A 17,639-nucleotide genomic window follows, 5' to 3' on the forward strand; every position below is an offset into this window, starting at 1 on the left:
CATATCAATGATCTCTTGTTCCTTCAGTTGTGTCCTACAAAATGACTCAACTTGTTCTGTGATTTACTCAAATGTTCCTCATGAACATTTTTCATAGTTCTCATGTATTTTTAGGTTTGTGAACCATGGTGGTGATCATTACAATTTCTGCTTCAAAACTACTCTTTTATCACTCTTTAGTGCCATTAGAAGCCCTGAAATTCTGCCTTTTTTCCAGGGTTTTTTGCATACAAGGGAGTCATATTTAAATCTTTCAATAAGCATAACTATAACTGTAGTATCAGAAGTGCTGTTTGCCAGTTAGCTGATAAATTACCAGGACAAATAAATGAAAGAAAAGGCTGTCTAGTGGCAGAATGGTACCCAGCTAGAGAGTGTAATTCTTCTGCCACCCATCATATGAAAATTACTGTGAAAGTGACAGAACACTGGCACACATTGTCCAAGGGGTGTGTGGAACCACCCTCCTTGGAAATACTCAAAAGCCATCTGGGTATGGTCTTGGGCAACCAGTTTTAGGGGGCCCTGTGTGAGTGGGCATGTTGGACCAGATGACCTCCACACTTCTCTTCCCACCTCAGCCATTCTGTGATTCTGTAAAAGAAAATATATTTGCCTCCACACAAAATCCAAATCCAAACCAAACAAAATGAGCATATTCAGCATAACTCTGTGAAAATATAGACCACACTTTTATAATGCTACTGTATATATCAATTTATTTAGTTTTAAATTACCTAAGACTGTTTAGTGTCGGAGTTGAATTTTACTTCTCCCCTAGAAATATCCTCAGGATATGTAAATGTGAATTGCATAGGTAAAATTCATGGCTAAATCTCTGGAACCCTAAGATGGCTGCAAAAATTAATTTTACTAATGCCTAAATCTTTCCTAATTATTATTTTTAATAAATACTCTAGAGTTATTCTCACACAGATTATATATTACCATGTTTTTGTTGTGAAGACAGTGACTTTAAACACTTAGAGAAATGCTTAAATTTTAACTCTGGTGATGCTAATTATGCATTCAAGGATGAACGTAATACTTAATGTATTTAGGACAGTAGTTACACATATGGTGACAGATGGATGAATGATATGCATACAAGCACTCTTGTTTACTTCATGGTTCTTGTTAACATGCATGAGCAACAGGAGGGCCAAGGCAAATCTCCATCCTTTACTGGATGCAGCAGGAAACATAGCAACAAAGGATGAGGAAAAGACTGATTAAAAATTGAAATCTCGAAATCTGGAGGATGAACTCTGACTGTATGAAGTGATATTCCTCTTTTCTCCCATTTTCTGTGCATGAGAACAACAGTAGTACATATGATAGTTGCACAGCACATAATGGAAAAATTTTGATTTGTCAAGTAATACATTTGCATTTGCCTTTGTTTATAAATACAAGGTCCATTTACATCTTCAGAGTGGGAAATTGTTGCCACTTTCAGCAAACATATGAATAGCAGGGGAAGCAACAATTATGAAATCAAAGAAAACACATCGTAGAAGATTAAACATGGTTAACAGCAAAGTAGAGTCTCCATGTAAATTTAGGCTGGAAGGTAGGTGATAAAGAAATTCCCACTCCAAATGAAAAAGAGCTTCGGGAGACAAGGATAAGCAGCCATGTAATGGAACTTTTCAACTCAAGCAGTCTTTCCTGTGTTGCTGTTCATTACTTTAAGCTTCTAGATCATTTCTATGTTGAATGCTGTGATCTGGACTGCTGCTCTTAAGCACACACAGATTACTTTGGGCAGCCTAAAAAGGCAGAAGTGATTGCTTTTCAAGAAAATGTGAATCCACACATGGAAAACGCCTTGCAGTGGCAGCATGCCTAATGCTTTGATAGTATATGAACAAAAGTACAGAGGATGGTGGAGGCAGAGTCTGCAGTTGGGTCCAGTGGCCGACAGGCAGGGATGTGGTGATGGGGCCAGGCCAGGCCAGTGGTCTGCAGCTGGGAGTCAGAGGTGGTGAGGAGAACAAGGGTCAGACATGGCTGATCAGTGCCACATGCAGAGTCCCGGCTGGGCCGTCAGTTCATGGTTGGGCCTGGCTCTGTGGAGCCCATGGCCAGGCAAGGCAGGGCTGAGGGAAAGATGGAGACTAGCCCTCCTGTGGCACTTCTGGAGCAGGGTGAGGGGAGCCCTGGGGCTGACGTGGGCTCCTATGCCATGGGCAGCCTGCAGGGAGCCCTGGAGAGTCAGGGCAGGGCTGTTAAGGCTGGTAAGGGACCTGAGGAAGTATATGTCTTTGTACTCACACTTGACAGAAAATACATGTTTTAATACTCTTAACCAGAGGTTTCTGTCTGTAAATTTTAAGACTGAAATGGCAAAGTAGGGTTGGTCATCATTATGAGTTTGTACAATGGCAATCCCACAGAGTCACAGAATGGCTGAGGTGGGAAGGGACCTCTGGATGGCCCGGGGTACAGAGTCTCTGCCTGGACAGGAAAACCCAGAGCCAGCTGTCCAGGACCCTGTCATCTGATCCCTGGAAGAAGATTCTAGAAAGAAAATGGGATGGGGCTTTGTCATGCCTCAGGTATCCTGAGCTCACTGAAGGAACCAGCTGGGATATTTTCAAACAGTTAGACAGCACTTTGTGTTTCAGACATTTCCTTATTTCAGTCAGTCCTATGTAGTCTCTGATTGATTTAGATCAGATTATTGATTTCCTGCTGTATACATAATGGATTTTTTTGTGTGTGGAATAGGTTATATCTCACATATATTTTTTTCTTTAGATCCTCAACACAGCTGTTCTTATGCACATGCAATTCCAGGGGAAAACACCAGACATTGTACATTATTCTAAAGACTGATGATTTCTTTCACAATAAAGTTGCTTCAGAAAATTTTCTTTCTCTGATTGCTTTAGACTGGGGAATTTTTCAGTTAGGTGACATACTGTTTAATCACAAAGCAGATGTCCTGCTTTTAGCTTTTCAGGTACTGTGCCAATACCTGAGCAGAATCTGTAGGTTTTGGGTTGCATAAGTGCAGCAGTTTAAATGGCTAAATTCTAGGTTAAAATCAGAGCAGGTGTATTTAGTATTTGGTAGTTTGCAGATGTTGTCTTATTGATTCTGCTTTTTTTTGTTGGGGGGTTAAGAAAACAGGGAGGATCACAACAGTGAAGGAACTATAACCTGTAGCAATAGCCCTGCTCCAGCTCTATGGAGCTAAATGCAGGATGGGGCACACTGGGGTGAAACAAGACAGAGATAAGAAAGCAACTTTTACCCACTTGAAAAAAAATCCGAGACTAAGTTCCAGATATAAGGGTTCAACATGCAGAAAAGGTTTTCTGACTAGAGAGACTGGGATACTTGGACAGTGTTTGACATTGGGAGCACTGCTAACGTGATGGATTTGTGGTGGATTTGTTATTTTTGGGAGGCTGGCACAGTTTGGGTGCAGGTGAAGGGAGGATTTGAGGATCTGTAAGAAACAGTGTGATGAGATTCCTAAGTCGCTGGGCACAGGTGCTGTGTGTATGCATGTGGGGAGAAATGCCAAGGGCAGGCTTGTGGAGGTTATGGCTGTGCAGAGTCAAAGGGTTACTATGAGCAGAGTCCAGTGGGAGAATTAATTGCCATAAACATTTAATTACTGATTTGGGTATTGAGAAAGAAGACAAGCATTGAAGACTCGGGGAAAACACCTTTCTTTCCCTTTTTTTAGGCTTAAGTTCACTCCAGATACCATTTCTTCCAACTTCCTTGTCTTCACTCCCCCTGTTGTCACTGATGGTTACTCCCAGTCCCTTTTGTGACGTGATGGGTGGCAGAGATAGTGTGGATCAGTGTGTAGCAGTTTCCTTCTGCTGCTCCTTACTTCTTGTCTTTTGCTGCCTCTTACATTTTTTCCATTGCTCTGTGCTGGTGTTATCCATAGGACTGTGGCATACTGTTGGGTCATGTTAATGTCGTCCTTCAGAACCCCCAGGTCTTTCCTTGCAAAACTGCTTTCTGTCTTGTTGGCTGGCAATGCTTGCTGATGCTTCCGTGGAACAGGACTTCACATTCTCTCTTGTGGGAACTTCATGGGTTCTTTTATGTTGAGGTGCCTCTGAATAGCAAGCAGCACAATGACCTTGTGTATCCACTACTCTTCCTGGTTTTATATCTTATGAAAACTTACCGAGGATGCACTCTATCCCATAATCCAGATTATTAATGAAGTGGATGAACAGTATTAGATCCAGTACCAGCCCCCAGATATATCCCTATTAACTTGCCTCCATCCAGAATTTATGCCAGTGACCAGTCTGGGAGTTCAAAGAACCACAGAATGACTGATATGGGATGGGACCTCTGGAGGTCATCTATTTCAAGCCCCCTTAAGGGGGCTCAGGTAGGGCCACCCAAGAGCCAGTTGCCCAGGACCATGTTCAGATGACTCTTGAATATCTCTAAGGGTAGAGACTCCACAACCTGTCTTGGTAAGGTGTGCCAGTGCTAGGTCAAGCTCGAAGTGAAAAGGTGTTTCCTGATGTTCAGAAGGATCCTGGTTTTCAGTTTGTGCCCATTGCCTCTGGTCCTGGTACTGCCTACCACTGAGAAGAGCCCAGTTCTCTCTGCTTTAGAGCAGAATTATCAAGGTTGAAAGAGACCTTTAAGATCATCAAGTTCAACCATCAACCCAGCACTACCACTGTAACTCCCACATCACGAAACCATCACCCAGATTCGGACAGTTCTTGAACACCTTCAGGGATGGTGGCTCTACCACCTCTGTGGGCAACCTATTCCAATGCCTGACCACCTGAACAATGAAAAAATTTTTCTTGTATCTCATCTGAATCTCCCCTGTCTCAGCTTAAGGCCATTTCCTCTGGTCCTCTCACTGCAGGCATGGTAGAAGAGACAGGCCCTCACCTCACCACAACCTCGGGGAGCTGTCGAGAGTGATGAGGTCTCCCCTGAACCTCCTTTTCTTGAGAATAAACAAACCCAGCTCCCTCAGATGCCCCTCATAAGACATGTTCTCTAGTCCTTTCATGAGCCTGTTGCCCTTTGCTGGACGGGCTGTTGCACTCTCTTCTAGTGTATGTGTACATGGATGAGATCCAACCCTTCCCCTAACCCGAGCCCTCTCTTCCCCAGGCTACAGAGCCCCAGTGTAGGCCAAACGGACACAGATATATATATAGTAATGATACCAGATCAATTCCTGTATTGCAAAATGTGTCACGTTTTATCAAAGAATGAAACAATAAAAAGGATATTTTCTACCAAAAGGAATGCAGGCCTTGGGATTTGGAGTTGTACTTCAGAAGTGGCTCAATTTCCTCATCCAGGCAATATGATCATCCAATGCTTAGTACTCTAAATCTCACTGCACTAATTCCTTTCATTTGTTCAATAAACCTTAGTTCACCAGTCCTTGCTGGAAGTCCAGATCCTGTGTCTGGCATTATTTATGGACTTTATTTCATCAATTTCATTTATTTCACCTGCATTTATTTATGGAATCAAGTATCAGGGCTATAACACCATTGTCTCACAGGGAAGCCAAACTGCACTAGCAAGTGGCGTGCGAATCTGTCATAACTCATTGGGACAGCAGGTCTTACTGCTCTGTTATGTATTACCTCCTTTGTAATGTAAAAATGAAATGTTTTTTTATTGCAGTAATTTGAAAAACAATTGAAAAGATAATTATTGAGGCAACACTATTACTGTAACAGAATAAATTCTGTTGTCTGAGAAGGAAAAGCGTATCAGATATTACAGTTTACACAGATTAGCATAGGTGTTACTGTTTAGTCTCCTATGGTGAAATTCCTGCCAGTATAGGATTGCTGCCCTTTTTTACTGACAATTCCGGTTTACAACAGCAGCAAATTTTGTCTCTTTTCAGTAGGAGGTACTTTGTGGAAACCCTACCAGGTATTTTTGACATTATGTGAGCAAGGAAGGGTGAGTTATGAAGGCCCATGAAAACATAAAAGCTGCCAAAAAAAAAAAGCTGCTATTGATTTGTGGGTTAATGGTAGTCAAGTGTATAAATGGAGGTAATAGCTGGTAAGAACCCAGAGGAGCATGTAGTGAGATGGCTTAATGGTGCTTGCACAACAAATTAGTGGTAAACTCCAGATTCAGTTCTTAGGTTACTGTTTTATGGCCGTGTGTCTTCATCATGTATAGTGAAATATCTTTTAAATTGTGATTTCATATTGTTGACAGAACGTGTTTGTGCGCTTTTTAGCGGCACAAACATTTCTGTGCAGTTCCTTCCAGTGGTCATGGAGCACCTGTGCAGGAAACTCTCTAGAGTCCAAACAATGTCATAGTGGCTGAGTGGGAATTCTTACTGTGAAAAATAAAAATGCTACTTCCACAGGAAATTCCTAATCACCTATTCCCACAGCTGCCATAATGCACTTATTGCTACATGGCCTTTTATAGATGGCCATAAAAGGTTGCTGATCCACACCTAACTTGTACCCAAATTACTGATTTTTCAGCACTCATAAATCAGTGTGCTGTCACTGGCAGACACATTTACATCCTGCAGCTAGCAACCTTTTGTCTTAGAGCAGCATTATACTGCTGCTGAATGTAAACAGTTCTGTTAGGCATAGAGTGATGCTAAACTTAGCTAATAGTGAAGAAGGGACTAATATTGAGGCACTACTTGGCTTTTTCTCAGGTTTCATGGCTTCTTGGCAGAACAAAAATGTTTCAAAATCGGCATAGTTGGCAAGTCCTGCATTCCATTCACAAGGAGACGTTACTCAGTGGTGGACGTCATACCAGGCTGAGCATAAGAACAACAGTGCAGCCAGCAGGTTGAGGGAAGTAATTCTTCCCCTGTGTCCAGCACTTCAGAGACTGCTGCTGGAGCACAATACCCAGTTTTGGGCTCGTCAGTACCAGACAGACATTGACATGTTGGAATGAGTCCAGCAGGGAGCCAGCAGGAAGCTTATAGGGTATGAGAGGTGGCTGAGAGAACCGGCTGGATTTATTCAACCTGTGGAAGAGCAGGCAGGGGTGGTGCTGCTCTCTGTAACTCTCTACACGTTACGGAGAGATTAAGCCAGAATCTTCTCAGAGTTATACAGTGGAAGGATGAGGGGCTACAGGCACAAATTAGAATATGGAAAATATTGACAATACTTGGGGGAAAAACCCTGTAGGAGTGGTAAAAACTGGAATAGGTTTCTCAGAGTAGTAGTACAAACTCAGCTGCGTAACTTTCTCTAACTGTACTTGCTTTGAGCAAGATATTTAATCTAGGAGAGCTAGAGGTCCTTGTCATCTATATGATTTTTTTGATATATGTTACTGTAATAATTCATTATTCCTTACAGACCCCACTACAGGGATAGGGAAAAAGTATTTTATAACTACAGATAAACCCACACAGATTAGACAAATCCAGTCTGATTTACTTGTCTGGATTCAGAATTGGTTATTATCTGGTCCCACAGTGCAGGGAAATGAGCCTCCAAATCTACATTTACCTGGGCAAAGTATTTTTTAAACACTTGCATTAGGAGTTGTACATGTGAAATAAAGGAACTTTCTCATAGCCTCAAAGGGCTGCAACCAACTTCCCCAAAAATTGGGGAACGTTGTTGTCTTGAACAGTTTCTGCCTGAAGTGCAAGGACTGTTTCTTAGGCTTTTTTCCATTATAAATAGAAATTTGCTAGTAACAAAAATAGCAACGTGTTATTTATTTAATCCCAACCTTAGCACTTAGCATCATAGGCCTTTTCCCTCATAGGAAAGGTAAGACAATAAACATACCAGGTCCCAGTCATGTTGCTTAATGCCTGAATGGTAGTCACTTGGATCATATCACAAAGATCAGGTTACTTTTTAAAGTGATGTATCAAAGTGGTTGTGTTATGGAAACTAAATCCTGGAAGATAGAGGAGCTGAAGGAATAAGTTTGTCTTTTTTTAAAACAAAATGTTCCACATCCTTGTGTAATCAGTGTTGCCTGAAAGAAATTTGTACCACTAGGGTTGACATTTCATAGTTCACTGGGGACAAATGATGTGAATATATTAATAAAGTCATATATGTTATCGTGATAGCTAGAAGTGAAAGGGAAGGTTAACAAGAAAGTGATTCAGAACAAATTATCATGTTTTACTAAAAGTATTCTACAAACATTTAATATTAATGTGTAATCATTCTATGGTTGACGAACTAAGTATATTAATGAAGAAATTTGTGTGGTTTTGTTTAGTTCATAGTTTTTTTTGGCAGTGATTTCTTATTTTGTTTTTAATACTTTCCTTTTTCTACCTTTCTAGGGAAGAAAAATGCATTAAAACATGCAGTAAAGTCTTTTTCTCATACACAGCTAAAATAGATGGGTGATAGTTCTAGTAGGGTTACACAGCTAGTCCGTATTTCATCTGAGTCTTTAATGGTCAGTGAAGTTAATGGAGTTATGAGGATTTATATCAGCTGATGATCTAACCTTATATCATGTTATTTTGTGGTTGAGGCACATGGCTTGGCCTGCAGAGCCTTGTCTTGTTCCCTGTTTGGACAAATGAACAAAGAACATCCGAACATAAAAATCACAGTTTGTCTTTGTATTATCTTACTACAAAATAATAAGTAGCCACTGTGGTAAACTTACCATTCAGATTTTTATTTTTAAATTCTGCTTTTAAAAACAGAAGGTTTTTGTTCTTCCTATAAAAATCTAGCAAATGAATACTGTAACACTCTGCTGTACTTGGCCTTGAATTCTGGGCATGTCCAGTCTTACTCTGCTTTTCTGTTGATAAGCTCTAAATTTTTAAAGCCTTCATGTTGGCAGAAGCTTCATCTTCTGACAGCAGCAATCCTACCTAGGGAAGAACAAATTCCGATTTCTCTGTAGTAGTTATCATTCCTTCAGCTCTTTAATAATGAAAATGCATCAACCATAATAAAATCCAAATTAATTTCTCAGCTTAAAGTTTGTCTTTTCTTGATTGACAGGTCTTGCTAAAACCCTTACTTTGGAATAGTTTCAAAATATTACTTTCTCTGGTCTAGTACTCTCTGAAGGGTTGGAGATGCAAAATATCTGGTTTGGGTATAATCAACATTAAATCTCTGGAGTATAATAGCAGTTTGTTCTGTACTTTCAACTTTAACCAATGAACTCAGTATCTCAGCTGTTTTTTATTATCTGTGGAAGTTGCTGCATGGCAAAAGGAACTCAGAGAAAAGAGGAGCTTAGCTGTCACGTACCTTATAGCACATCATAACTTGAGCAGTCTGTATTTATTCTTGGTTTGCCAGAGACAGAGAGATGGTGCAAGTATTGGTTACTTTACAGAAAATGGAAATCTTGAGACCAATCAAATGCTTTTTGTTTTGTGCTGGTATTGTCAATGTGACTTGTTTTGTGCTTACATGCATGTCTAGCTTGCTTCTGGACATCTGCTTTATGTTACCTCTCCTTGCCTGCTCCCCATCCTCTCTCTCAAACACACATTTGGGAGCATAAAAATAATTTCTGACAAAGTATGAATTGAGGTGAGATTTTTTTTGGTCTTGGGCTTTAAGTTGATTGATATTTGAGGATCCTGTATCATTCAATCCAGCAATGAAAGCAAAATAAAAAATTTTTAAACCCAATTAGAAGCATTGCTTAATTTAAGATTAATTTAAGATTTTCAGCAAATATTGACAGTATTTTACACTGCGCATGCAGTGACTAGAAAGACTACTGATCATTTTTACACTTCAAAAAAAGATGAAAAAATACCTAAGCCATTGTCCAAGAGTAAGAACATTAAAATACTTGAGATTAAACCCCCACCTTTTTGAGCATCAAACCAAAGATTTTTGTTAAATAAAATACTTAATGTATTAAACTGCGAATAACAATTTGCACAGAACATCTTTGCACTCTGAGGGACAAAAGTTCCTTACTAAGATGTGATAAAAATACCTCTTATATCAAAGGTATTTCAAGCTGAGTGAAAGAGAGCCTTCAAGTGGGTCTAGACAAAATGTACTTGCTAAAATAAAAAGGATGCCTGTTAAAGTCAGATACAGATCTGTCTTTTAGGTTGTACCAGATGATGAATGTAATGTTCTTTCCACCTTCTAAGTCCTTCAAAATAGTTGCATATGTTTACATAACAGTTCAACAACTAGTGTTAGAAACTTAGGGATGAGTTACTGCCCTATGATTAAATATAAGCAAACAAACATGCTACAGTCTTGGAAGAACTTACCGTACATCAGGTAAAATTATTCCTGAAAGCTCTTAATTAGTTTCTTCTTATTATAAGATTGTTTTTATTTTTACCCGAAAGTAAACAGAATGGAAATTCACTACACTTTTCTTTGTATCATGATTTATTTATTTGTCTGTTAGCCAAAAGCCAAAGAGTGGCTGAGTTACTTTTTTGTCATTGTTTCCACAAAAATCCCTGTTGCTCAATCTCTCTTTGGTTGCTCTGCAGAGATCCCATGCACAGATCGAAAAAGGTGTTTTAATTGATCTGCTAGGGCTTCTTTCCCATGTAGAATCCATAGTGATATAAAAATGGCTAGCAACATGAAAGACTTTGTACTTCTTACCAAGATGGGGTTTTTAACATTACTTGTATAAGTAGTACTCCTCTTATTTCAGCTTGCATGGTTTATAATTAATTTTATTTCAATTTCCTACCAGCTTTTAGAAAGGTTGCTAAATAGCTAACGTGAAGAAGCTGTGATCAGATGTTGACAAATTGAGGTAGAATAATTGCCTGCAGCTGTCCTTTCTGTTCTTCTGCTTAGACATTACACAAGGCAAGGTTTTAGTTTAAATAGCTTTCAACAGGGTACCTAAGATGGGGTTGAAGTTTGTTGAGACCATTTTTATTTTGTAATGGTGACTTCAGGTAAGGTAAATTTCTTCCTCACCTAATTAGAGCTTCTTGAGGAAATCTTGGCATGCATTTATGTTAGTACATGATTTTTTTAATACCGATTTAAAGTAAAAAGACACTTGGACTAATTCTGCTCCTGTCTTGGTGTTCTGTGTGCATGCTGGCTCATGCTAGATAACCTTCTGAAGAGAAACCATCACTTGTCATTGTAGGACTCGGGTGGCTTTTGCTGCAGGGTTTCTTAAAGGCACAATTCATCCCCACAGGGAAAATCAAATACATTCATTTAAGTGAAATGTAAATCACCCTTTTTATTAAGAGATATAATTTCTGTATGTCCTTTTAGATTTATTTTTTGATAAATTAGATTTGAGTCATGCAGTAATTCTTTCCATGCAAAGTAAAGCTGAATGTTAAAATTTTGTTTGCTGCAGATGTTTTCTGTGTCCCTTGTGCTGGTTGGAATAAAATTATTAAAAGCCTTGTGGATAGATACACACCATCATAAGAGGCTCCTGGAAAAACTTTGTGGTGAAGTCCTGCGCATTCATACTTGGGAGAGCAATGTTGTAGCAGCTTGGGGTAAAAAAAAATCTGGTTTTGGGAGGGAGACCAGCTTGTATTCAGAATACCTGCAGAAAGCTTTTGATTATATGAGCTTACTCATTATGTTGATAATTATTTTACAGTGAAAATTATAATTTACTGTGCTTGAGACCATTTAAATGTCTTTGTGGTTAAATTACCTCCATCTTTCTTCCAAAATGCCATAAAGAAGATTATAGAACTGATTATTTTGGTTCATTCGATACATATAATGACTTCTCTTTAAAACCTGTGGTTGAGAAGTTGGTTTGGTGTAAACTCTGTGGTGAATGAACAGACAGTAATGTGTCAAAAGTGAACTTTGCAATTTATTTACTCTTCAACACTTCGTAACACTTTATAGTTAACCCCATACATATTAACATTTTAATTGCACAGTACAATACTAGAAGTAAAGAAACTTTTTATTGTAGTGAACTTTTATAGTGTTAATCACATTTTTTTTTGGATGGGCCTCTTAGTAACTCTTAAGGAGGTGTGGGGCTTTTTTGTTTGTTTGTTTGTTTTTGTTTTGATTTGTTTTTAATATAAAATTTATTTCAGATCTCTCTGAGAAGACAATTTTAAATTCCCAGCTGGAGTCCTTTAGAATGCTGTAATACAAGATAATGTGTCCTGCAGAACACTTGACTTCATTCTTGTGTGATATTGAAGCTGTCTTGCATCAATATCCATCATTCAGTGGCAACACAGAAACAAATCCATGTGGTTTTCCCACAGAGACCATCAGTGTCACGGCAGATCACTGCAGTTTAATTGCTATCATCCGTCACACATAAGATATGTAATATGGAATCTTGGTTCAGATTATCAGATAGGACCACAAAGATGATTAAGGAAATGGAGGATCTCACATATGTGAAGAGGCTGAGGGAGATGGGACTATTCAGCCTGGAAGAGAGAAGGTTCATGGGCAATCTTATCCTAGTTTCTAAATGCTTATTGGGAGGGAATGATGAAGAGGGAGCTGGATTTTTCTCAGTAGGGCCAGCTGACTGCATGAGAAGTCATGGGTACATGTTAAAAACCATGAAATTCTGATTGAACACAAGACTTTTTTTTTGTTTGTTTTTTACTGTAGAACACTGATCAAACACTGGCACAGATTTCCCAAAGAGACTGTGGAGTTCCATCTGTGGAGTTACTCAAAACCTGGCTGGACAACCTGTCCTGTTGCCCTGGGCAGTCTTCTGCAGGAGGGTTGGACTAGATCTGAAGAGGTCACATCCATCCTCAGTGGTTATGTGTATAGGCCGTATTTATTGCTGTATTTTTTCAACACGATTCTAAGTAGAAATCCAGCTTGGGCCTCAAATACCCTTGGACCAAAATAGCTCTTGTTGCATTCCAGAGTTATAACATCCCTTGGGAACGGTATGATTTTTCCAGTTTCTCCAAATCAATGTCTTTCCACATAGGGAGCAAGGATTGCTGTCTCCCACATGCTAGCATAAGCAGTACACTGTTTTACATGGCACTACTTGTCTAAAATACAGGAACACTCCTAGTCAAGTTTTCTGGTACATCACAGTGTAAAATCGGCTGTTTAGTTGCTTAAAATGTCTTGTTTAGGCTAAATTTTTTTATCTTATGGCTCTATAGTCTACCTTTCTTCTACTTCACTCTTTTTTACTCAATTTTGGTGTAGTGAAAACTACAATTGGAGCAATTTAGCTTTTCCCTGAAGCTAGGGGAAAAGAGTAATTTGCCCCGTGTCTTTATTACTTCAAGCAAGTTGTCAGGAAAACTGGCTGAGCCTATAGGCACGTATGTTTTCCATAGATTGTGTCTAGTACTTAGAATGACTTTTCCTATCATTGCACATCTGCTGTGGGCTTTGCTCTGTCCAGTGGCCTTAGATGAGTCATAAAAATCTCTTGTGTGTTGTCACTAATGCTTTTGCTGGCCCAGATAGCTGGAGCTGCCTGCTTCAATGAAGGAGCATTGTGTGAGGGCAGCAAGAGCGTAAAGTAGGACAAGGAGCACTTTGGCTTTAAGGTCTCTTGGCAGTGAGATACAAACAAGGGATGTAAAGGGAAGGGATTCTTACTTCTATAGATGATGGGAAAGAAAGACAGTAAGCTGCTGCTTCTGCCTCTTTTAGCTGTCACCTTGGTCTGTGAGGTGCATGTGGATTGTGACAACCAATGTCACACAGCTGAAGCCGAGAACACAGGGGAATGTCTGAAATCAAAAATGTAGTGGACCCTTATTTCTGCTTTCTTAGAGAGGGTGCTTTTTCACAGGAATTTTAACAGATTTGAGGCATTTGGCTACGATGGCCTGAAGAAGGGCACCCACATTCATTTAGGAATTGGAAACCGTAGTGTGTTCTACTCCAGTGGCTTTGGATCCTTTTTTCTGGTTATCACTTGAGAACTTCATCATGGGGTTCAGTGGGTGACTTTTTTTTTTTTTTTTTTTTTTTTTTTTTTTTTTGTCTTGCCACCATAGCATCAGCCTTCTTGATGCTAATGCAAGCAATTGTGAAACACCTAATCTCCTCCATAGCATCACGGCAGATGCCACAGAGCCTCAGGACTTTGGGACAGTGTCTCACTGATGAAGCCCACCAAGACGGCGAACAAGTTTTGAGCTAATCATCAGACATGTTGTCTATTTTAAACAGGTTTTATAAAGAAAGAGGCTTCAGTGAGCTGTGTTTGGCTTTTCAACCCATCAATCCATTTGAACGAAATTTAGCAGGGCCATGAGGTACTTAAAATAATGAAATTTTGGTTTTCATGAAAATCAGTGTCTGTTTTTGAAATGGACTAGCACCATACGGAGGAAGGAGCTATGCTGATGTCAGCAGGCTGATGTTCCCAGGCTGATCTGCACACGCATAAATGGTTGAGCAGGATACCTATGGCAGAATTGGTCCCAGAAAATGCTGCTCCTTGCCTTGGCATTATGCACAGGAGCTGTTTGTGTTTGGGAAGGGGAGGATGCAAGCAAGTAGGTCACATTCAAAGAAATAGGCTTTTTCTCCTCTTTTTCTCCTCTTTTTTTTTCTCCTCTTTTTTTTTCTCCTCTTTTTTTTTCTCCTCTTTTTTTTTCTCCTCTTTTTTTTTCTCCTCTTTTTTTTTCTCCTCTTTTTTTTTCTCCTCTTTTTTTTTCTCCTCTTTTTTTTTCTCCTCTTTTTTTTTCTCCTCTTTTTTTTTCTCCTCTTTTTTTTTCTCCTCTTTTTTTTTCTCCTCTTTTTTTTTCTCCTCTTTTTTTTTCTCCTCTTTTTTTTTTCTCCTCTTTTTTTTTCTCCTCTTTTTTTTTCTCCTCTTTTTTTTTCTCCTCTTTTTTTTTCTCCTCTTTTTTTTTCTCCTCTCAAAACTTCTTGTGGGAAGTGTGTCCTGTTTCCCAAAAAATGTCTGAGGGAGAGAGCTAGATGATGTCTAGTTATCAGAACACAAATGTTCTTATTCTCTCCCACTAAAGACTCCTCTCACTGGCTCAACTTGTTCTGGCAGCTGTAGAAGAGTTTTACACTCAGCTTTTCACTTTATTCTCTCCCTTTCGGATGTTGAAGGTTTAGAAAAATAGTTGATATGGAATATGTAAGTTTGAAGACCTGTATTTTCTTTCCAGTCACAAACTGAAGAGCTAGCCAGAGGAAACTTCTGCTTTCATCAGTGGTCTTAAAATTCACATTGTAGTGTCCTGACATATTTCAGTCTTCAAGAAATCAGTTCCCCTTGCCTAAAACAGCTGTATACTTTTTGCTAACTGTTTGAATACCTACTGAATTATTTTTTATCCCTTTAATATATCATGCAAATCTGATAGGCAGATAGGAAAACTGTATAATGTGGAGAGTTTATAGCATTTTGTTTCAATAAACAAACAAACCAGCCAACCTACCCCCCCCCCCCCCACTATCTTCAAAGAACTTCTTGGTACCTGCTCAGTACATGCTTAGCTGTGTATGTTTGTTCGAGAGAATATCACAGCTCGTATTTATAATACACGTTGTAATATACATCTCGTGGGAAGGTGTGGAAGGGGAAGTTGAAATGGCTCTTTGCTGATGATAAAATCAAAACAAAAACAACTGCCGATTCCCTGGCCAGCCAGCTTGCTGGGACATTTTTATAATTCTTTTACTCTGTTGTTGGAGGAGTCCAATTAGCCTCAAACTGGAGCTCGCAGCTTGTGTGTGAAACAGGCAGCTGCTGGCACGCAATCCTCCCTGAAGTTGTTTCCTTTCCTTTTTCCTGAGATTTAGCGAAGGGGGGGAAGGGGTTGGAGTCACATGGATACAAAGCTTTTGATTAATGTCCAAGTCTGTGCCGCTGCGGAGGCTTTCCAACCTCTCAGCTAGCAGGGCGAGCTGGGAACCAGTGACCGCTCGTTTCCTCCAGGCTGTGTCCCCTTCCTGACGGGAAAGGAGCGCGCACTGGGGTGGCTCGTCGCCTCCGGACCTCGGGCCGCCGCGGGAGCGGGGTGAGCGGGGGCTGCGGCTGCAGCGTGGCTGGGGACCGGCCGGAGCCCGGCCCCGCTGTGTAACTTGGCGGGGTCTTTTGTTGTCCTTGTCCGCAGCGCAGTGCCGGGGCGCTCGGGGGAAGGCGCCGGGCTGGGAGCACCGATCCTCCTCGCTGCACCATGACAGAAGAAAGCAAAGGGGAAGGCAAGGGGGAAAGCGGGAAGGACTTGGAGAAGCAGCTTCGCTTACGCGTGTGCGTCCTCAACGAGCTGCTCAAGACGGAGCGGGACTACGTGGGCACGCTGGAGTTCCTGGTGTCGGTGAGCGGCGGGGCTCGGGGCCCCGCGGCCGCTCCTCCCGCAGCTGGCGGGGCAGGCGGCGCCCGGCGCGGTGGGGAGCGGGGCGGCCGCGGCACCGCGGGACTCGCGGCCGGGAAAGGGCTTTATCCCGAGCTTTCGCTTAAAAGGGAGGGGGAGTAACAGGTTTTGAAATAGCCGAAGAGGGGTCGCGCGTTCCCCCCCGGCATCCCCCGGCCGCACTCTGGCACTGGTGATCTCGCATCTCCGCGCGTGGAAGCGGATGGGAGTGATGTGTTTGGGTTCCCCCAAACCCAACGGGTGTGGGGGCTTGTGTTCATTTCAGGGCGCTGTAGTTCCACTACTTGAGATAGTCCTGGAAACCCAGCGGTGCAGGGGGGAGGGAGCAGGACAGAGGGCGTGCTGGCGTGCAGCAGCTGCTTGGCATTAAAGCCACATGTGGCATTCACTCCTGTCTTGTGATACAGGGTCAGCTGCGAAGGTAGTGCGTTCTGCTGAGCTGTGCTGTGGCAGTTTTAACTTCCGTCTACATTGGATTATCACTGTTGATAGAATTATTGGTGCCAGGTAATACCCTAGTCAGAAAGGCAGGAGTTCTCTCTCAAAAAGCCAAAGTAACAAATTATTGCAGAACAGATGTGGGCAGTGTTTCATTTGTGCCTGATCTTGGTAGCATCACTTTAGGGCTCTGATGTGATAAATATGTCCAAATCAGCTGCTTCAGATTGCAAAAGTTTCCACAGTAGCCCCATCATGCTTTTCTCTACTCCTGTCCCATTGAAGAGGGGAAATCCTTCCAAGTGCAAACTTCCTGCTTTGCTGCCTTGAGAATTGTGGACTTTCTGCTTATTACCATGAAGGAGGAAATTCTTAAGTTGGCTGTGACAGGGAGAATAAAAGCACAGACATTGGAGTGAAACAAGATCTACAGAGTAGCTTATTTTCTCCATATGTTTATCCTCAGCAGAACCATGAAAAATGGTAAATGGTCCAATGTGTTTGGGGTTTTTTTAAGTTTAGGATGAATATTTGAAAAAGAGGCTGTGCGATTGTTTTATTTGCTTCCATTTAATGATCAGGTTTCATCTATTAAAAAAAAAAACCAACCTATTCTAAGGCAATGTTCTTCCATATCTTACCTTAAGCCCCAAATTTGGTGTCTGCCAGTGTTGGATCATTTTAGCAAATTTGAAGAATTTGTAATATCTTTAATTTCGAATTCTAAGATTTTAGACATAGGATATTTGTGTTCAAAGAGTAAGTGTTCCAATACTCCCAAGGATCAGAATCTGTATCTGTTTCAAGTTCTATCCAGACACTGAATTCAGTAATAAGTTTTTTTGCAATTTGGATCAAGATGATCTAAATAAATCATATGGAGAGAGGGAGAAGTGTTGCTATTAAACACTTGGTTCTACATCAGCTTTTC

General features: G+C 40.7%; 1 protein-coding gene across 1 annotated transcript in view; it reads left to right on the forward strand.

The window, feature by feature from the left end:
- Positions 1-10,796: 10,796 nt before the first annotated feature.
- Positions 10,797-17,639, forward strand: part of PREX2 (phosphatidylinositol-3,4,5-trisphosphate dependent Rac exchange factor 2) — a 175,277-nt gene continuing 168,434 nt past the window's right edge. The window contains exons 1-4 of the mRNA XM_069004907.1: positions 10,797-10,882; positions 11,305-11,452; positions 15,832-15,913; positions 16,010-16,213. Of these exons, the coding sequence (XP_068861008.1) occupies positions 16,073-16,213 (141 nt within the window). The 5' untranslated portion in view covers positions 10,797-10,882; positions 11,305-11,452; positions 15,832-15,913; positions 16,010-16,072. The remainder of the gene's footprint in view (positions 10,883-11,304; positions 11,453-15,831; positions 15,914-16,009; positions 16,214-17,639) is intronic.

This window comes from Aphelocoma coerulescens, chromosome 2, assembly GCF_041296385.1.
Source record: "Aphelocoma coerulescens isolate FSJ_1873_10779 chromosome 2, UR_Acoe_1.0, whole genome shotgun sequence".
In the NCBI taxonomy this organism is placed as follows: Eukaryota; Metazoa; Chordata; class Aves; order Passeriformes; family Corvidae; genus Aphelocoma; species Aphelocoma coerulescens.